The sequence below is a fragment of the Lampetra fluviatilis genome, chromosome 10 (genome assembly GCF_964198595.1).
Source record: "Lampetra fluviatilis chromosome 10, kcLamFluv1.1, whole genome shotgun sequence".
Lineage (NCBI taxonomy): Eukaryota > Metazoa > Chordata > Hyperoartia > Petromyzontiformes > Petromyzontidae > Lampetra > Lampetra fluviatilis.
Genome location: NC_136284.1, coordinates 5980861 through 6003117, shown reverse-complemented (window position 1 = coordinate 6003117; position 22257 = coordinate 5980861). Strand labels below are relative to the sequence as shown.

The 22257-nt window shown below is 45.3% G+C and overlaps 1 protein-coding gene across 2 annotated transcripts in view; it reads right to left on the bottom strand.

The window, feature by feature from the left end:
- The window catches only part of LOC144934487 (acid-sensing ion channel 1-like), a 208458-nt gene extending 187925 nt beyond the window's left edge, over positions 1 to 20533 (bottom strand). The window contains exons 1-2 of one of the 2 annotated variants that reach the window (XM_078860300.1): positions 20418 to 20533; positions 18175 to 18855 (exon numbers count right to left, since the gene is read on the bottom strand). In XM_078860300.1, coding sequence (XP_078716426.1) covers positions 18175 to 18738 — 564 coding nt within the window. In that variant the 5' untranslated portion in view covers positions 18739 to 18855; positions 20418 to 20533. Of the gene's footprint in view, positions 1 to 18174; positions 18856 to 19550; positions 19637 to 20417 lie in introns of those variants that run through there. The other variant, XM_078860299.1, reaches the window with a different exon arrangement.
- Between the last annotated feature and the right edge of the window lie 1724 nt (positions 20534 to 22257).

Genomic DNA, 22257 nt, shown 5'->3' with positions numbered 1-22257 from the left:
TCCCTCTGCATATCTCCCACCAACTTGAATACACTGAAATCTTGACTTCAAGCTTTCGTGACTCCAGGAATTTTACCGAAAGACCCAAAGAGTCTCAATACACTTATTACATATTTGAACGCTCTCCTCTGTAAAATATAGAGCCATTACTTTTACAATATCCAATCACCCATTGAGAAGCCAGAATGTAAGAGGGTCATTATACATCAATGGGGTATCTATTGTTGCTTCATTGTCTATTCCGTGCTTATATAAAGTGAATAAAGAATACAAATAACGTGAAGAATATTTACGGAAATGAATTAGCACTTCAGCATGGCAGATGTACAAACATGCATATTCTGAAGGCTGGCTGAAAAAAAAAACATCGAGTCTCTTCCATTCTACTGACCAAAATGTGCATTTAATTGTAATCCAACATTATTAATTACTGCAGTTTTAAAGTCAGCAATTGGCCATAAGCAATTGTATTCTTTAGTTCTGCTCTTAATGGCGAATCATTATTAAAATGCTCACATCTATTTCTCAGCCACCGTGAAAGGCAAAGTGAAAGCCACAGTTCATTATTGAGATAATTTAATCGCTTGTTCAGACGAACTGAACGTAAGTGGCGAGGCAGATGTACATCTATTTTGTTTGGCAAAATCATTAGGCGTACTATCGTTAGGCTGCCATCCCACTACCTCCCATCAGGCCACACACATCTGGTGTCATCCTCAAAACTGACAGTTGATGCCCACGACATGGGTCTTTCCACCTTTTGTGATCTTTAGCAGCTCGCATGGAAAGCCCCACACAACTATTTTATTATGCTAATAACGTACGGTTTATGTCAGCTGCCACCGAACGCTAAGTGTCCTCAGCATGGCAATTACTCTGCATCACATTGGTAATTTGGTTAAAGCCAGAGATGGCACATGGTGGAATTGGCAGGTTGTTCAGCAAGCGAGCTATTTTCTACTGGAACTAAACACTCAACATGACAATTTGCACAAATCCATTAATTATCAGCACTCTGTATGGATATTGGCAAGTTCCACTTTGACCTTTTAGATGGCTTTGTTAACATATTAAACTAATGAGACATCAAAACCAAAAAGCTAATGAAACAGCAATCATCTAATTCAATATTGTTTAATGCATGACTACAACAGATATTAAAACGTGCAAGGCTTTATAATACAAATAGTAATTAAATTAACTGTATGTAATGAGTTTCACTCTTTATACTTTCCTTAACACAATACGAGGGTAATATAAATAATAAGAACACGAATAGTATTTTGTTTTATCCAGCTGTATGAATTCCACATGCATGTCAAACAATATCTCTTTTTGATGATGGCCAGCCATCCAAAATATGTATATCTTTCATCAACAACAGGGAGGGGAGCAACTTTACATATATTTCATTTAACACAAACATCAATCATCATATCATGGTCACTCCACTGCTGGATGAAGGCCTCCCCAAGCTGTCGCTGTCTCACACAATGCTGTGATGAAGTCATCCATCCAGCCCCTGCACGCGAGATGATTGCATTGTTCCGTATGGCCGGCCGTACTCTTGCGCATGTCCCCTCCTCCCTTCCCTGCCGCTCCATCATTATTCTTTGCAATTGGCCATCATTCCTTCTAGTTACCTGTCCTGCCAAAATCCATTTTTAAATGATGTGATTAAGCCCTCTTGTACTGGTAGGAACCTCCTGGTTACACCAGCCCTACAGGGGATTATTGTGTCTGTCGTGCAAGGAGGGGCTGGGTGGGGAGGGGCTGGGTGGGGAAGGGAGGGTGGGGAGGGGCTGGGTGGGGAGGGTGGGGCTGGGTGGGGAGGGGAGGGGCTGGGTGGGGAGGGGCTGGGTGGGGAGGGTGGGGCTGGGTGAGGAAGGGCTGGGTGGGGAGGATGGGGCTGGGTGAGAGGTGGAGAGGGTGGGGCTGGGTGGGGGTGGGAGGGGTGGGGTGGGCTGGGTGGGGAGGGGCTGGTCACCCCGTGGTGTCCTTATAAAACTCAACGTTTAACCTACTCACGCCGGCTTGTGCCCGCCCTCACAGTCGGCCATATTTGCGGAATACACCACGCCGCCGTTGACCCTGGCCATTGACCGAGCAACCCAACGTTCCTACTAGCTCCCTCCGCAGGAATGTGTTTCTTTGCCAAAATATTTTTTTTAAATGATGTGATTAAGCCCTGCTTGTTTTCTCGAATCCATACATTCCTCTTTCTGTCCCACAAAAAAAAACAGAATGTAGCAACTCTTTGATAGGGAAATGCATTTAAGAAGTACATTTCCGTTTTTAATCATGATAATCGCATAAGCAGCACCACTACAAAATGCAATCAACACCTAACCTCAAAAACACATCCTTCAAAGACCATAAACAAATCTACCTACACGTCTCCCAAAACATTTTCAAAGTAACTAATAGAAAACTATAAGAGAAAGCTTCAAACAAAACTTGATAAAGGCCTTCAGAGAGTTTCCAGCATGCAGAGCTCATAAAGTGCAAACCAACACCCTCTGATGTAGGAAGACGGTGCTTTATGTGTTTATTTTGACAGCACCCATATCCGTTCCTCACATGCTAATTAATACATAGTACCTCGTTTCCTCATTCCCCTAGCGACTCCGACTCTTCTAGCACCTTGAAATTAATTGGCTTCACATTAGTCTGCCCATTCCTATTATATAATTGATTTCGCAACAATTGGCACACGTTCAACTGTGGCGAGTCTGAAAGAGTTCCTTGTGCTGCGCAAAACATCCCCGGCAAACACAATCTGCTCATTCTTAATGCGGTTTAATCTCTACTACAAGGTTACAAACACATTCCTGCGGAGGGAGCTGGTAGGGACGTTGGGTTGCTCGGTCAATGGCCAGGGTCAACGGCGGCGTGGTGTATTCCGCAAAATATGCCCGACTGTGAGGGCGGGCACAAGCCGGCGTGAGTAGGTTAAACGTTGAGTTTTTAAGGGCACCACGGGGTGACCAGCCCCTCCCCACCCAGCCCCACCCCTCCCACCACCCATCCAGCCCCTCCCCACCCTCCCCACCCAGTCCCACCCTCCCCACCCAGCCCCTCCCCACCGTCCCCTCCCCATCCAGCCCCTCCCTCCCCACCCAGCCCCTTCCTGCACAACGGACACAACAATCCTCTGTGGGCTGGTGTAACCAGGAGGTTCCTACCAGTATTAACACAAAATTATGTCTTATCTGTAATTTCTGTACCATATTAAAACAATAATTAATACTGTACAGCCTCTAAGCAAACTACTTACGTACAAATGAACACAACGGCTCAGGCATAACCTCGATGCCTGCTGCATGTGTGAACTGCGCCAAACATGCTTGTGGAACTCAATGCGAGGCTCTTAGAACGTGCACGCCATACAGGTGCATTTTGTTTTATTGTACAATGATTGTGTACTACAGTTTATTTATTTATAGCGCCATTGTCAAGCGACTTGTAGATACAGGCTTCCCGACACCGTGTCGGTTGTTTGACCATACTTCACCACGATGGTCACAGCAGGGTTGGTGAAATGGGAGGGGTGCCTCGAACTGGTTTAGATATCACTCACCACCTAGGGCTGACTCAGACATCACTCACCACCTAGGGCTGACTCAGATCTCACTCACCACCAATATTAGCCAAAGCTAGGAAATCGAACTCAGGTCGCCGCATTCAAAGTCTCGTGTGCCAACCACTGCATCACCGCCCTCCCCTACCGCCTCCCAAATTCTTGATGATGTAAGGAGAGCATTGACGACGATCATGTGTATCAGTGGAATTCACGTGCGAGCAAAAAGAGGAATGTACGTACAGTACCGTGTACTGTTTGTGAACGTACACCGATTGTAATGACGACGTGCTTATGGAATGTTAATGAAATGTGCCCACGGATGGGTACGAGGATGCGCACGGAATGCAAATATCAATGCATTTGCCAAACTAGCTATTGATATTTAATTCCGGTGATATTTGAGCATTCGCTGCAATATCAATGAGAATTATATCAGGGACGTAATTTCATTATCTTTGCTTTCATTCGCAGTGGCACGCATGAGAGTTTATGCAAACAGAACACGCAATGCCACCCACTGGGCCGATAGCATGCGGGATGGGGGGGGGCTCAGCCCCCCCTTCTAAATTGTAAATTATTATAGCCAAGTCAGTAAATGTTGGTCCAATGCAAACATAGCGGCGAGCGTTAAGAGCAGACATGCATGTAAAGGCAAAAGCAGATTACGTAATTACACATTCTCTTTCGATTGTAACATTTGTTTTCAAAGTGTATTCAATACTGTCCGTGTCGTTGCCCCCCCCTCCCCTGAGGTTGTTTGTGAATGCCCTTCCTTTAAACAAGGTCTCGCTGCGACTACTACGGTGCTGCCACCCACAGACGTAGCCTGCATATACAGTGAGGGAAAAAAGTATTTGATCCCCTGCTGATTTTGTACGTTTGTCCACTGACAAAAAAAATGATCAGTCTATAATTTTAATGGTAGGTTTATTTGAACAGTGAGAGACAGAATAACAACAACAAAAATCCAGAAAAACGCATGTCAAAAATGTTATAAATTAATTTGCATTTTAATGAGGGAGATAAGTATTTGACCCCTCTGCAAAACATGACTTAGTACTTAGTGGCAAAACCCTTGTTGGCAATCACAGAGGTCAGACGTTTCTTGTAGTTGGCCACCAGGTTTGCACACATCTCAGGAGGGATTTTGTCCCACTCCTCTTTGCAGATCTTCTCCAAGTCATTAAGGTTTCGAGGCTGACGTTTGGCAACTCGAACCTTCAGCTCCCTCCACAGATTTCCGATGGGATTAAGGTCTGGAGACTGGCTAGGCCACTCCAGGACCTTAATGTGCTTCTTCTTGAGCCACTCCTTTGTTGCCTTGGCCGTGTGTTTTGGGTCATTGTCATGCTGGAATACACCATCCACGACCCATTTTCAATGACTTGGCTGAGGGAAGGAGGTTCTCACCCAATATTTGACGGTACATGGCCCTGTCCATCGTCCCTTTGCTGCGGTGAAGTTGTCCTGTCCCCTTAGCAGAAAAACACCCCCAAAGCATAATGTTTCCACCTCCATGTGTGACGGTGGGGATGGTGTTCTTGGGGTCATAGGCAGCATTCCTCCTCCTCCAAACACGGCGAATTGAGTTGATGCCAAAGAGCTTCATTTTGGTCTCATCTGCCCACAACACTTTCACCCAGTTGTCCTCTGAATCATTCAGATGTTCATTGGCAAACTTCAGATGGGCATGTATATGTGCTTTCTTGAGCAGGGGGACCTTGTGGGCCCTGCAAGATTTCAGTCCTTCACGGCGTAGTGTGTTACCAACTGTTTTCTTGATGACTATGGTCCCAGCTGCCTTGAGATCATTGACAAGATCCTCCCGTGTAGTTCTGGGCTGATTCCTCACCGTTCTCATGATCATTGCAACTCCACGAGGTGAGATCTTGCATGGAGCCCCAGGCCGAGGGAGATTGACGGTTCTTTTGTGTTTCTTCCATTTGCGATTAATCGCACCAACTGATGTCACCTTCTCACCAAGCTGCTTAGAGATGGTCTTGTAGCTCATTCCAGCCTTGTGTAGGTTTACAATCTTTTCCCTGACATCCTTGGAGAGCTCTTTGGTCTTGGCCATGGTGGAGAGTTTGGAATCTGATTTATTGATTGCTTGTGAACAGGTGTCTTTAATACAGGTAACAATCTGAGATTAGGAGCAGTCCCTTTAAGAGTGTGCTCATAATCTCAGCTCGTTACCTGTATAAAAGACACCTGGGAGCCAGAAATCTTTCTGATTGAGAGGGGGTCAAATACTTATTTCCCTCATTAAAATGCAAATCAATTTATAACATTTTTGACATACGTTTTTCTGGATTTTGTTGTTGTTATTCTGTCTCTCACTGTTCAAATAAACCTACCATTAAAATTATAGACTGATCATTTCTTTGTCAGTGGGCAAACGTACAAAATCAGCAGGGGATCAAATACTTTTTCCCCTCACTGTAGGATAGCATGCGCCACGTGCACGCATGGTCCACACACATTCAGAGCACGAGGAGCAGCACAGTTTGACTCCACCGTAGGGCGCCAAATGTTCATTATTGGGTCAAATTTCGCGAGCTCGAGCAGGGAAACGGTGCCTCGAATGGATAACGAATGGCCGGTGGTCGAGACGAACGACCTGGTTGGTGGTGGCAGCCAAAGGAGAGAAACATGCTCGAGGGGACATCGACCGAGGATTTGGAGCGATGAGATCGGCTCGTGTGCAGGTGCCGAAGGGATTGATTGTTGCATCGCATGGCCAAGACGGCTTGGCAACGGCCCGGGTACGCCTTCATCCAGCAGTGGATCGATCTTGGCTGCGAGTGATGATGATGAGTCAAGTGATTGGACGCTCTGTGAACGGGACAAAGAGATTCGCACTGAAAACTTTCGTGACTGCAGGAATTCGTGTTATTTGGTTATTTCGGTAAAGTCACGTAGATAGAAGAAAAATAACAATGAAAATAACAAAAAATAACAAAAATATAAAGTAAACAAAATAAATAAATAAACTACGACGTTTCGATCACAACACAAGCGGATCGTCTTCAGGAGGAATAAAAAAACAAGTATAAAAAAAACAACAGTTTTATTCACAACTTCATTTAACTCACGGTCGAGAAGTACGCCAATGATGCGGCGTCTGCTCCCACGTCAACGCTTACTGGAATTAATTGATTATTTTATGAATGAATCTTCAATGTACAACTTTTGTTTGTGTGGAGTGATGGCACCTGAGACGACACGTGGCGCCTGCTTCTTGGGCGACGCGATTCCAGAGTTTAAGGACCGCGGCGTTTTAGACCTCCCCAAATAAATATTTAATTAATTTTCCGTCCATACAAAATGTTAATTGCTTTAAAAGAGCCAATTCATTGATGCCGCTTTTGATAGAGGCACGCATTGTCACCGCATCTGAGTACGTGTGCAACATTTGGAATTCATTGGACAACAGGAAGTAGACTAAATTTTGATTACAAGATTTGACCACAACAAACTTAGGAGTCAAAGTTAAGTAAAACCGTTAACAAAACGTTGAAAAATAAGTCATATTTAAACACTTTTTTAGAAACACGCTTTAATGAAATGTACCGTACGAGTAATGGTAGAACTCCACGACTCCAGGAAATGGCTCCGAAGTTTGCCATAACGTAAGGGGCCGGTGGTGATTTACAGCCAACATCAGTTTACCGTGGACAATTAGAGCCAAGCCGAAACATAACATAAAATTAATGTTTTAAATATTTTTTTTATGATGTCATCAGTATGACATACGTATACCAAGTTTGCAGTCGATAGCACATTGGGAAGTGGGTTAAAATTGAGTTACAAGATTTGAGGATACAACAACGACAGTGAGTTAAATAAAAGCGTGTCATAATAAAACAGGAGACGATCGCTTGTGTTGTGATTGAAACGTCGAAGTTTTAATTTATTTATTTCCTTTTTTGTTTATCTACGTGACTTTACCGAAAAACCAAAGAAGATGAGATTCACACAGTTTGCCTTTCAAAGCAGATATCTGTGTCACCACGCTGCTGTATAGCATCACATGCCGAGCATACAGTTTGCACAAAAACATGCTGTCTACAAACATCTCTCAGCCTTACGCATAGTGCAATACCACCAGTTCCTGAAGAACTGCATTATGGATATTGTTTTCCGTTACCATCAAGCAATTGAGCAATAGTGACCAACCAGCCACATTTAAACAACACATAAGAGAAAATGTAGACGTTTTGGAGTCTTCATAATATGTTCCTTCAGTCAGCTACTTTGCGACGATGGGGCTAAATGAATTTCCATCATGGTCCTCTTTCCGTAGCCAGTGTTACCGCTTTGTTCTATCTCGATGATTTCTCTTCTTACAATTGCTTCCACCCACCTGCTTGAACAATTTCCCTATGTGGCAACCCAGCCGTGTAAAAACACCCGTGTTGTTTTAAATTATTTTCAGAACGCCTTCTCAAAGCACCGATCTAACCACTCGTGTGTGGATACACTTTCGGATGAGTGCATGCCGTGAGCACTGAAATTGTGCGTGGTACGGCTGGCAGGAGACCGACAAGACAAATGTACATAGAGAGTCCCCTCTTAGCTGGGTCAAGACGACACCATCAAGCCATTACGGAAAATGCTACCACTCATTCATTGCCTCTAGTGGTACTCCATACATCACACCGCTGCAGTCACGCGCAGCACAAATCTTAATGCTCAGCGCACGTGTGACGAGAGGACGCGGATGGATGCTATAAACGTTAACAACGGGTAACATGCATTAATTCACAAATTCGGTTAATCTGCAGTATAATTGCGCTGTCAACAACCTTGTAGCATGACTTTGTTTAAAGAAGGGAGCGGGGGAGGGGGGTGCATACTAAAACTCAGGGAGGGGGGGGGGCACGGCAGAGTTAATGTGAAACAATCGTCAAACTAAAACCCATTTAGAATTGGGGAGCTGAGCATTTGGGTAGAGGGGGAGCCCCCCCCCCCCCCCCAGGCCCCTCGCCGACGCTATGGGGCAGCCTCGCAGTTTCACTGGCGAGGGCCTTCGGGAGAATACCGTGTGCACTCATAAGAGGCCGTCCATAAATGACGTCACGCACCTAGGGAGGGGGGGGTCAGACATTTGTGACGATGTGTGACGCTGTCTCCCCGACAGACCTGGTCTTCACCTGAGGATGGCTGCTTGCGTTGTGGCCGAAACGTCGTGAGAATTATTTTATTATGTTTTATTTTATTATTTCCATTCTACGTGACTTTACCGAAAGAACCAAGAAGAGGGTGGGGGGAGTTTGAGAAATGTGACGTCACATGAAAATGCGCAACTTTAAATAAATATAGACAACACGTTCTATTTAATTAAATAGACTTTTTAATACATGTTTTCACCTACAACATCAGAGTGCAGCGCCACATTAAATACGCACTACAATGACAATAGTTTAAAGCGATTTGAAGCATGTTTTATTTTTTTCGGAGGGGGGGGGGGCAGAGCTTTGTGACGTCATATTTGAGGGGGGGGGTCTGACTTTTTGTGACGCCGTGTGACGAAGGGGGGGGGGGTCAAAAATCGTCCAAAATCGCGTGACGTCATTTATGGACGGCCCCTAAAACGGCTGGGTGTCGGCCACAGCTGAAGCCTTCAGACAGGAGCACAGCCCAGTGATGATGGGAGACAGATTCGTCCACCGCTGGTTTTACAAACTACCCACGACAGCTGCGGGCCGTGATTTCAATCTCACTTCAATACAATTCGTTGTCTTCTCAATCTGCCCTCTTTCACAGTATACCGGGGAAACCTGCAAGCGCAGTGAGGGATCACTTCAACCTCCCGACCCGCCAGCCGGTCCCCTACTCTATCAAAACCTGCCGGCCCCATACTTAACCGTTGCCCCGATCTCACCCTAACTCACATCGCAAGAGGAGCTCCATCTACCAGCATTGCGGGCGGCCAAGCGCACGTTGTTGTACAGACCGAATATTATCATCCTTGTGTACAGTGTTCGGCGAAAAAATGCACGAGTGTTGTGTAGTTTGTGACGCCAACGTGTCCCGTTCAGCCGGTACGGGGGATGGTTAAGGGGCCACCCTTTTTGAGACAATTTGTTGCACCTTTTGTGGTGAGATAATGCCGTCGTATAAATCCGGCATGTCAAGAAAGTCATGTTCTTAGGTTTTTTCGGTAAAGTCACGTTGGTAAAAAATTAAAATTAATAAAAGTAAAATAAAAATAAAATAAAAATCACGACGTTTCGGAGGCAACACAAGCTTCCGTCTTCAGGTAGAACTGTCACAACACGACTGCTGCATCAAGTAAGATAAAACAAAAATATTTCTATTTTACTTTTATTAATTTTAATTTTTTTACCTACGTGACTTTACCGAAAAAACCTAAGAATATGAATCCTTGCAGTCACGAAAGCTTCAAATCTAGAAGAAAGTCATGCTTTAGGGCAGGGGTGGGAAACGTCCGGTCCATGGGCTGTATAAGGCCCGCGAAATCATTTGGTCTGGCCCTGCCAAGGCAACCGCAGGCGGGACTTGAAATTCAATGAATCTAGGAGCAAACTTGGAAAAGCAGTTGCGAGTAGCAACATCATCAATACCAGCTAACATCATCACACGCCTCGCCAAAGAGAAGCAGTTCCAGCCATCACATTAGGGGTGAGTTCATTAAATCTTTGACCAAATATAACAGGCAAATTTTTAAGTTGATAATTTTATATGGCCCGCGAATGATGTTATAAATATCCAAATGGCCCTTGGCAGAAAAAAAGGTTCCCCACCCCTGCTTTAGGGCTTGTCTTTCCTGGTGGCTAAGATGCCCGTTATCGTACAATAATATTTCACCTTTTTTACGGAAATCGACGACTCAATGGTTGTAATTGTAATAAATTTGCTTCTGTAGCTTCCCAAATAAAAGCCCCCTTTATGATTTCATTTATTCTTCATTTGCTACCAGGATGTCAGCAGGCAATTTAACCCTCTGCGTCCAATATTTACACTGTGACTGACCATCTCTGTCCACTGGAGCGGTTTACAGACGGTTAATGGTTCAGCCTCCACAGCTGCCTCGAAGACGCTTTGGGGAGTTACCAAAAGGCCCCATCCCCTTTAAAGTACTGTACTGTAGATTTTAAAGGTTGCGTGACGCCATTAACAAGAATAAATGGTGTTAGGCCACAAGCCGCTCCCATGAAAGAAAGACATATTTGAAGTATAGCAATAGCTTTGGTCTTTCCCTCATTAGTTGCCAAAATCCGCCTAGAAAAAAAATATTGCAATTTAAAAAGGGTCTCACCTAGTTAAATAAATAAAAATAACACCTAAGTGGCATTTTGTTTTTGGCAGGATGAATGCCATCTGCTTTTCAGTTCAATATAATGGGGACAGTGCGAGAAAGGGAACCATTCCCACCCCCTCCCCCCAATTTGTTAAAGAGCCAGCCTCTCACAGACACTCCCCACATGCAGAAAATAAATGCCCTGTGCAAGCAAATGCGTCGTAAATGAATGCACTTAGTAAATGAATGCACTGGTTCCAATAAATGCACCAGCTCGTAAATAATGTTGATGAATAGGCCCATGCTCATAATGGACAGAAATTCAAATACCACGGCAAGGGGGGAAATGAATTGCAAGTAAAACATATCTTCCTTTCAAGCTCCACAGACTATGGACAGTCCTTGCTACTTGGTACAAAAACGCAATCTGTGTTTGTATGTTGCAAATATCGGTGTAACCCTTTTGACAATATGGTACAATTAACTTTTTACGTAGTGTTATAATTTTGTTAAGTATTCAAGAAATGTTTACATTATTATAACAATCAATTAAAACAAATGTTACTTAAATGCAGAAAAATAACAAGGAATTGTAGCAAAATGGCAATAGGATAAAAAATACACATTTAAAGCCCGAGTGTGTATTTTTTGCAGTACTGTATGGTATATGTACAGCCCTTTCCCAGTCTATTGTTGGATGGAAGTCTCCAACAGTCATAAAATACGTTTTGCGGAATTGTCAACAATTGTGACCTTTTAATGCTATAGCAGGAGAAATGTACCACGAACAGATGGGCGAAAGCAGAATAAAATGTTCTTTTTCCAACTGGTCATTATTGCATGGCCATTGGTCAGGCAATCGGCAAAAAAGCAGCTGTCATTGCGAAGCACTTAAATTAACGGCCACCCTGGCAGGCTCCGCGGTTCGCCTGTAGCAAGGTTCCACAACGGATCCGATACAGAATGTGCTGAAGTCGGACAATGTCAGCAGTGTGTGATGCGGCGGCGTGATGCAGGGTGCTCGTTACACACGAGTCTGGGCTGCCCGGCGGGCATTCCATGGGAATCGAACCCCATCGGCCAGATCTTTGGCGACCTGGATCCATTAGCCACGTGTTCGGTTACCGCTCGCGGTCGCGTCGGGGCCCTTGGCGTTCGCGATCCAATCCCTACCCTACCGCCCGTCTCTCGAGCACGTGCAAATCCATGCGCGCGTGTCATCTTACAAAGCGGCATCGATCAGGCTCACTTTTGCTGATGCCGCACGACACACGATACACTTGCACATCTGGTATGGGCACACAAGACGCGCCCTGTGTGTATATTACACGGCGAGCAAATGCGTGCACGGAGCGAGCGCGGCGAGGGAGGAAAAAAACATGAATGATATAAAGTACACATCGCATTACGGCCCCACCAGGCCAGTCACCTTGATAAGATGAGGACATAAATAATAATTATTTTGTTTATTCCACGGTGCATCTATTCATGAGGTCCACGATAACTCTGGCGGCTATTGGATTTTAATGCTTTCAATATGATGGTGGCAATTCAGTCTTTAGAACTGAAGGCAATAAAAAGAGATGCTATCAACTTTTACAGTTTCCATCCCAGGGAAGCTTTTGGTTAGATGGGAGGGGGTACCGGCGGGGGCGGTAGAAGATGGGAGGGCAATGCGTTAGGCGGAGCAATGAGACGGGAAGGGCGAACGAAGCATTAATCACACAACACATAACTGCCCTGATCATATCACAGAACCTTCAGTTCAACGTTAGCTTCCATGCATTACAATTGAGAGCAAAAAAAAAACACACAAACAAGACGCAATGAATCTATTTACAGTCTTTCAAAGCAACTATAAATCATTTTTCTTGTTAACTTTGACTATGTTTGGATGTTCGGATTGTGCCTGCACTCGTTACGCAATAGTGCGCTTACATTCACTACCTTGCACGATGAGAGGTGAATTGTAAATTAAGTAATGGGACAATGCTGCAAGATTAAAACTGGGTAGTAGTAAATTTTAAATGGGTAATAAAACACATGTTTAAACAGTCACCTACAGGTTACCTGCTTGATTTAAACTTGAGTTTTTAAACGTTTTTTTTAATACATTAGATCATTCAGGTTCATATGATGTTCAATTTGTCATTTAACACAAAACGGATTTTATGTTTGTGGAAAATAACTCTGGCAATTTTTGTTGAAGGGAGATGATTTAATGCTCGAATAACTAAAATCCATCATCGGGTGTTTTTTTTGTAAACGCATGTCTTAAAATCAGTGCACTATGCATAATGTATCAGAGCTTAGGGCTTCTGTGGACCCAGAGTTGTGGTTGCATGTCCTGTCTTACTGCACGATTCCAAAAACCGGCTCCTTCCCCGCAATCTCAACGACGTAGATGGCATGAGCTGACAATCTTGCATGAGGGCCTCAATTCTGCGAGAAGGCTATTTCTTCTTTTATTCACCCACATTTCCATTTTTGTTTTACTTTCATCGCCGTGTGAAATTGCATAAATGTGGCCAAATATATACGATGCCTGGTTATGGGAAATTATCAAAGGGTAGCCAGCAGCCGGAAGTATTCAATGTTTAGCGCGATTACACTGTACATGTATTATTCCCAATCCGTGAAAGGATAAGTCCCAGCAAAATTAATTTTTCACGACTAAAAAATACTTTATCACGCAAAATATTCAAAGGCAGTCATTTAGTGTAGAGGGAAAATCCCTGAGTGCCAGCATATATATATATTTTTATACTAATAAAGCGTTTATCCACCAGGCGCAGGTGGCAGCTTAAAGTAATTGGAATGAACCGGAGGCAATTGCCACTTCATGCATTTCACGTATGAGCAAAACACAATTTTCAAAAGTCACAACACAAATTTGAAATCTACGATAACAACACTGTCAGGCCTCCGTGCACATTTTGAAAACCCACCATGAAACGTTTGTCCGTCCTGTGGACTTTATGGCTGCATAACACCCAGGCCGCCTCCAGGTTTGGTGAAATTTAACTCACCTCTTCACCCTGAGAACGGAGCATCCTAGATGGTAAATTAAACCCAATGAATGAATACACGGTCTTTTTACTCTGCTAAATCATACATGAACATCACAGACGAACTCCACAAATATTCAGTATCAACCTTAGTCTTGGTGGTTTACACACACGTGCTTGTACTGCTCAAAGGTAAAAGAACGTTCCTGCTCTAATGAGCATGGGTGGTGCTAATCTCCTCTCCACAGCTCTAAACTTGAACCAAACTATTTAAACTATTAAACTATTTTTTTATTTTGTCAGATAAGGTCCACCGAGCTATATAGATTTTTTTCAGGAACGACCTGGCCACAAATGATAGCTCAACAAAGTAGCTTATCATTGGAGATTTATATCAGCCAAACACTCTAAACGCGCTTCGCAAAACAACAATGGAGTTTGCTGCACTTTCCTATACTGCCTACAACATGTACTGCACCCGTCTGATGTGCATGATGGTCATCCATCCAAGCACTTTTCAGGCTCAATTCTTCTTAGATTTCGATACATGCCGGGTAGTGGTGGCGCACATCTATGATCCAGCACTGTGGAGGCAAGGGTTGGTGGATCAAACAAGAGTTCTGAAACGCCCTTCCCGTGGGCATGGAGGTGTCAATACCCCAGCTTTCCAGAAGGCAGTACAGCAACTGGACTAAACTCCACGAGTTTCGATCTGTATGGGGATAGGGTGTTGCCCCCCCTCGTCTGCGTGGATTTTCTCTGGGTGTTCCAGTTTCTTCCCACTTGAATAAACACTCATACATCTTCTGAAAAATACCTTTAAATAAAAATCCAATGCATGACATTCATAAAAAGAGCCCTTGGGCTGAGTGTGGCTTTCCTGGGAAAATAAGTAATTATTATGTTACTTGACAAAAAACCGTGCTCATTCCAGGTATTTTTGATCATAGACTTGAAACACGAATAGAAAATCCACATTCTCGTGAGAGAGTCGTGACTGTAAATACCAGAGGTGGGACAAAGTCATTGTTATGCAAGTCCAAGTCGAGTCGCAAGTCATCAAATTCATTACTCGAGTCTGACTCGAGTCCAAGTCACATGACTCGAGTCCACATCTCATAGGTGGGACAAAGTCATTGTTATGCAAGTCCAAGTCGAGTCGCAAGTCATCAAATTCATGACTCGAGTCTGACTCGAGTCCAAGTCACATGACTCGAGTCCACACCTCTGGTAAATACATATACCTCGGACAAACACGGTTGACTTTCTTGAAAAAAATAGTACCGGTTTTAGTGATCCCAGGGAGACAAAAGTCGAATTTTACTCCAGACTGGGATATCCCCCTCCCCTCATCTCTATGCAGGTTTTTGCGGTTGTGCTGTGTATCTCTCCAAAGCGTTTCCAGGTCGTCCCGCGTGTCGCTCGGCGCAATGTCGAATTTCAGCTCAACACGCTGGGAGATTCTTCTGGAAGCTGACATTCAGAAGGCTGACAATTTTTGAATCGAAACACTGAAATTCAGTTTCCTAAATAAGTCTGCAAAACGCGGAGCAAAACATCAGACATCCTGCCGAACGTCACACGGTCCAACCCTGAAAACCACACGGGAGACTTAGATAGAAGGACGCCATGCTGCAGAGTGCTGAATCACACAGGACATGTCCCACAGCAGATTTGAGGACCTAATTATTGAGGGAATGAGTCATTTTAAGACAATATTGGGAAGGGACCGGGCAGGCCCCTGAACGCATGTCCCCTCTCTCATCACCCCCAATCCATACAACCAGCAGCCGTTGCCTCCCATGATACACGCCATGGTGTATTTTGCATTGAGGTGCATTTATCTGCCTCTATTGCACGCATCGTTCAATTCACAAGCACCTCAGGAGCTCCGCAGTGGCCAAGTATAAACATGCGCTGGTAAACAACTGCCTGAATGGCACCCGTTATTGCTGCATTTCTTCTCATTTTCCTCATGTGTTGTGAGAATGTGTGCACTGCAATGTGCTCGTGTTAGCAGTTGTCATATCGCGATGGAAGGGCCGAACATTATTTTTCCACTTTACTTTCTTTCCGATCGATTTACTTTATTTGGTGTCACATGCCTTCTCAGAAATGTTTACATCTCGACTGGATCCGTGTTATTTGTTTTTTGATCACCTGTTGATGGATCAGGGACAAGTGCTGTGATGTTGAACCTACGTTGATTTGCCTGACCTCTGTGGCATTTTACAAAGGAACATGTTGGAAGAAACCGATTTCTTAAACTGCTTGCCAAAAAAGCGAACCGCTCTGTTCCACACAAATCTTTATTATATTATTTTTACCAACCCGTGACACATGAAACAAGCACCGTATTTACGAATCGATAGTAATTTGCACTTGTTAATTTAACTGCCCACCAAGTAATTGCAGATTTTGACAAAATACAGGTTTGAAGGTGTTTGTATAGCAACATGGGTTTTACAGCGCTGTATCAATCCACTGCTGGATTAAGGCTTCCAAACATTGCCTCAGTCATGGCATGTTTATTAACAAAAAATAGAAAATGCAATATAAAGTGTTGGTCTTGAATGTGTACTTTTTGGTATTATTATTATTATTAAAATGCTGTTGATTCTCTCTTCAGCACACCGGTGGGCTAAAGAAGTGAATTATTTTGTCCTTTAAAAAACGTGACACATTTTTTACTATTTGGCCGTGTCGGGTGGTGGAGGGTTACAACACATTTATAAATAACGCGATCTGACCCAAAAACCTATATTATGATTATTATAATATACGACTTTTTTTCATTTACAGCCCTTTTCCTTTATCAATCCACTTTTGGATGAAGGCTTCTCCAATTCTATTGTTCATGAGGTATGTATGACCATACTTCACCAAGCTGGCCAGTGCTGGTTGGTGAAATGGGGAGTAGGGCTGCCCAAGACCAGTACAAATATCACTCACTACTTGATGTTAGCTGTGGATCGGCATCAAGCGTCGGTTGCCGAGTTCTAAGTGCAGTGCGATCACCACTGCACCACCACTTCACCTCAAATGAGGCGATAACTAGAACTGGAAATGATGTAGGCACAATCATAATGCAGCATTAATATTATTGTAAATCTACCAATCAGCTCTTATTATTCTATCCAATACGTAATGAACCAATACATTCTATTTAATGCTACATTAATTGAAACTTCCGACACAACAATGTCTGAAATAACTCACAAGTTTAAAATAGATTGAACGCACACAGAGATACCACTGTTACATTTCAGCACGATCAACTCGGAAAAACATATTATGCATTTCTCATTCTCATAGTGATCTGTTTGGAAGTGTGCCTTTTTTCTCTGTCTCCGTGCAGGCTTTTAATTCGGTCTCTATTCTCAGTTCATCACAAGAACCAACTGGAGATGGTGCGTGTGGTGGTGGTGGTGGCGTTATGTGATTTCTTTTCACGGGAGGGCACTCACGGTTTGAAAGTCCTCAATAATGATTTGCTGCAACATGTACCTCGCTCTCTCTGTCTCCATTTGTGCTTTGTAATAAGCAATTTTTTCTCCCAATTTATCATAAGAGTCCGGTATAACCAAGAGATGATGTGTGGTGGTATGGTTAGGTCCTCTCTTATTTTTGTATTAGGAAGGGCACTGACGGCCTGAAAGTCCTTGGTCGTCTACTGGGAAGCATTCCTCTCCACCTTGTCTCCATTCAGGCTTCTTAATTAAGTTTCTCTTTGCGGTCTATTACAAGAGTTGGTGTAACCGGTAGGTGGTGTGTGATGGTGATGGTAGCCTGCTAATTTTCTTCGACTTTATTTGGGAACACAAAAAAAACATGCCATCCTATAGCATTCCTCCCAGAGAAAAGAACATATAAACATCACCAACAATAAAATTCATCAGTGGACCACCAAATGCTACCATTTCTTTAGTTACACGTGTGTTCACGTGTGTTCACGTGTGTTCATGTGTGTTCACGTATTTTGTATGATGGAGGGGGGCGGGGAATGAAGTGGCAAACTACAGGGGAGGGTGGTGTGTGGCGGTGTCCGTAGTTGAATATGTAACAGGAAGACACACATGCTCTGAGAGTCCTGGTCTTCTCGAAAGCATGCCTCCTTTCCGTGTCTGCAGTAAGACTTGTTCATAAAAATTTGTTTTAAGTTAATCATAAAAGTTGCGATAACCGGGAGGCGGTGGTGATGGTGATATGTGGCGACGACGGCAGAGGCGGTGGTGGCAGTGGTGGTGTCGGTAGGTGATTCTGTTACGGGGTCGGGGGGGTGGTGGTGGGGCAAGGAGGGCCGGTGGGCCACTCACGGTTTGGAAGTCCTCTTGAAAGCAGGACTCCCCGCGGTACTTGCAGGAGAGCAGCATTTCCCGCAGCTCGTGCCCCGTGCGTTCGTGGAACTCCCGCATGCTGAACGGCCGGGGCTTGTACGTGCGGAAGTCGGTGCGCTCCTTGAGCTGCGCCAAGACGTGCGCCTCGGCCAGGTGCATGTTGGGGATCTCCATGCGCTCGTTCAGAAGGTGAAGCAGCTCGCCCACGTGGTACAGGTCGTTGCGCGTCACGCGCGTGAATCGGAACTCGTTGAGGTTGCAGAAGGTGACGGCCGGGAAGACGATGAGGTGAGCCGTCATCTCGTCCAGCTTGGTGACGTGCGGGTACTCCAGGAAGTACTGCACGCGCTCGGCGCACTCGAGCACGAAGAAGGCCAGCGAGCCCAGGAAAGCGAAGGCCCACAGGAGGCGACGCACCGACAGCCGGCCCGGCGAGAAGATGTGGCTGATGCCGTGCAGACTCGAGCTCCCGGCGAAGCTCTCCAGCGTGGAGTGTCCGAGCATCTCCACGTTCTCCTCAGAGCGAGCGCCCTTCAGGTCCATCTTCACTGCGGTGGTGGCGGCGGTGTCCTGGACAACTCTGGAGCGGACAATTGAGCTCCCCTCGCAGGGATTTCCTGAGGCCACCACCCCAGGCTGGTCCAGCACTGGACCTCACCCCTAGAAATGCAAGGCGTGAACAGTTATTTGCACGTATACGCCCCTTAAACTCATTAAAATTGATCCATCTGGATGAAGTACATATGTCCGCAATTTGTAATTTAATCTCTCACTGCTGTTAGCAACGAATAACTTTTAATAAACACATTTTGATGGTCCACGTATGGCATTCAGTGACATGTCGTTCATGCGTACTACTCACGTTAAGTATATTTTTTTAAAATGATTTAGTATTGGAGTTTCATCGTTTGTATGATAGCAAATGTAAATGCAATATGCTCTTTGTCATATAGTGATGTATTATTCAAGATGTAAAATTAAACTAGATGTTATGAATAAACAATCTCTATACATCGTGTCAAATGCACACACAATTTGCATTTAAAGTGCCCGGTACAATTGTATAATACATTAATACAACCACAAATAATCAAAAATATCAGCTCTGTAGAGCTTAAACCACAAGATGTTCCTCCCCAAGATAGGCACACGCTTTATCCGAAGCCCCCAGACTGAATAGATATAAAGCATGCTGAACAGAGTCTATCACTGGAATAAGGACCCTGCTTCCATTTCATTTTAGATCTTGCAGCAACACCTGAGAGCCATTCACCCTCAGCCACAGCTCTGCAAGTTCCCCCTTTGCAATATCATCGACAAACACACACACACACTTGCACGCATGCAGTACTCACGCGGGGATAATCCGCCGGGTAGAAGATGAGAAAATTAGATTCTATGCCCACTGCTGCAGGAAGATCCACGCTTGTCATACGGACATTCCAAAATCCTTTAAAAAAAAAATCCGCCTACTTCTCCGAGCACAGCAACGTGATTGCACGGGATTCCGCGAATGACGTCGAGCATCATGCATAGGATCACATCCCACTGTGACTCTGCTGCAGCTGCTGCTGCTGTTTCTGCTGGGTACAACCCTCAAGACCTCTCCTCTGGGAATATCAGGATATTGGATTCCGTATGCACAGTATCCCCGAGGATGAGAGAGATGGAGCACTCCCATCCAAAGCAGCAGAGTCAACTGTCCTTTCTCTCTCTCTCAGAAGACTCTCAGATTTAAAAAAAAAACCCCTTCTGAAATCTTGCACCTCCTCTGCTGCGGCTGTCTTCGCCGACGGCGCGACTTCAGAGAAGAATTAAGCAACGAGCAATTATCGGCCAAGCGGTGGCACCGCTCCTGAGAAACAAAAATCCAATTGTATATCACAAGGTCCGTTCTCCGAGGGAACGTTAAGAGCGAGATGGATTGTCGGTGTCATCCCGAGTGCGCGCGTAACGTACAGCAACGCAGAATGTGGCTGTAATTAAATATACAGGCCGTGGAACGGGCGCTGCAACAACCCCTTTTCGTTCCTGCCTGGCTCGAGCAGTGACCCGAGGAAGCTGAGAAGCGTCGCGGAGGGCCACGATGATCGTCCGCCGATACAGCTCGCCAACCGCGATCCCATCTGCGCCGTACCACGCAGCTTCGCCAGCACCACCCCCCCCTCCCCAACCTCCTCCACCAGACGCTTGGTGCACAAACGTGCGCTCACGTTGCTCACACTCGGGCGAGGGGTGGGAAGACGCCGGTCTCCCGCGGAACCGAGGGAAGGAAATCTCAGGCAGAGAAGCGCACGGCACAGGAGGCGGGAGGAGGAGGGGGGGAGATGGGACGGCCTCCTTGTGAATTCCAGGCTGCGCGCGCGAGATAGCCCCACCAATAGCCAACCCTGCCGGCAGGCAGCCTGTCAGACGCTTGGATACAGAGGGCCGCGCACGCTGCTGCCACCGCCGCCGCGCACGCTGCTTTCATTCATTGCGAACCGTGGGACGACGGCATTTGTGGCGAGGAAGCGAGTACGGTGGGGTTGGGTTTTGGGTGAGAGTGAGCTAAGCCAGTGCGATCTACATGCTAATGTTATAAATCCATCCGGCGCTGCCTGTTTCTCCAAAAAAAGATCGCTAGCTCAGCCATGCAGCCCACGTGCCCCCCACCCACCCCCCATTCATTCAATTATCTAGATTCCACAAGAGATGTCGAGATGGGTTTTTTTATTTCGCCTGCGTGCGTAGAAAATAAACTTTAAATAGTCGTAAGAAAACACAGCTGGGGAGGAGGAGACGACGCGCAATGCAACAATATGTGCTAGTTTTATGTTCATAGAATACACAGCTAATTGCAGTGAGTAAATTAAAGAGAATGCTTAAATATGAAAACCCAAATTTAATTAAACGCCAGGAAGTACGGTAGTGGTAAAATTGTAACGGCTTTGTCTTAATTACAGGGACGGTAATGGAAGTTTTTAAATTGGGTCGGTGGGAAGTAACTGCGTGCGATTGGAAATACGGTAAAGGAAAATAATATCGCGTCTGGAAATGCGTGTGGAATGTCTGTTACACATACATAATTCACACACGTATTTACAGCTTGCTGCACATGTCAAGGCAAAGTCAGCATGTCCCCTTGATTTTTCAAGCGGTGACAAATGCACATCTCCATTTACGATCCCAAGCCAGTGGTGGAAATTCCACTGCCCTCTGACAGGGCCCAATCTCGACCCACCATTGCTAATTTAGCATAGTGGAGGCGTAGATTGGCGGATTGCACAAATCACAAATGTTACAAAATTCCCTTCCCGTGGGCCTCGATGTCCTGGCTCGCAGATCAATGCAGCCCAGCAAAGTGAGGACGAATATCATCTGTCCCTTCTGTATGGGATTGAGCGTTGCCCCCTCGCATGCGTGGGGTTCTCCAGGTGTTCCATTTTCCTCCCACATGTGTAAACACATTAATTGACTGACAACATCTTAATACATAGAGAACTGCAGAGCAATAGATGGCGCCAGCTCACTACCTGGCAGCCTGTGGTTCCAGTCTGTGGTTCTTCAGCAATTGTGAGATGGAATTTGCATGAACAACGCAATAACAATCTAATCAGGCTATTCATATATATGCCCACCAATCGGTCCTTGGGTCGTGACATAGAATTGGTCACTAAGTAGCATAGCGATGGCTGCTGACAGGGAAGGGAATTCTGCAGCTTGTAGCAGCCCTGACTGACAGCAGGCCACGTGATAGACCCGAGAGGGATCTAGGGGAAAGGTTATGGAAAGGACACGTCGAGAGCCCGCTCGTAGGTTCCAGAAGGGGGGCGTGGCCGGGGCGGAGCGAGGCCACGCTAACAGGGTAAAAGGGGACCCCGAATGGGAGCTCGGGGCTGTCGTTTGGAGTGGGATCCCCGTCGACATCGGCATTGCTGCTGAAGATCGTCACCATCGCCGCTGTCGTCTCATCTGATATATTTTGCGCTGCTAGACGTAGTTGGCTGTCTCGGTTCAGCGCCGTCAGTGTCAGACGGCTAGCGTTGTGTTGTCAGCTAGCAACCAGTGTAGAGTTGCGTA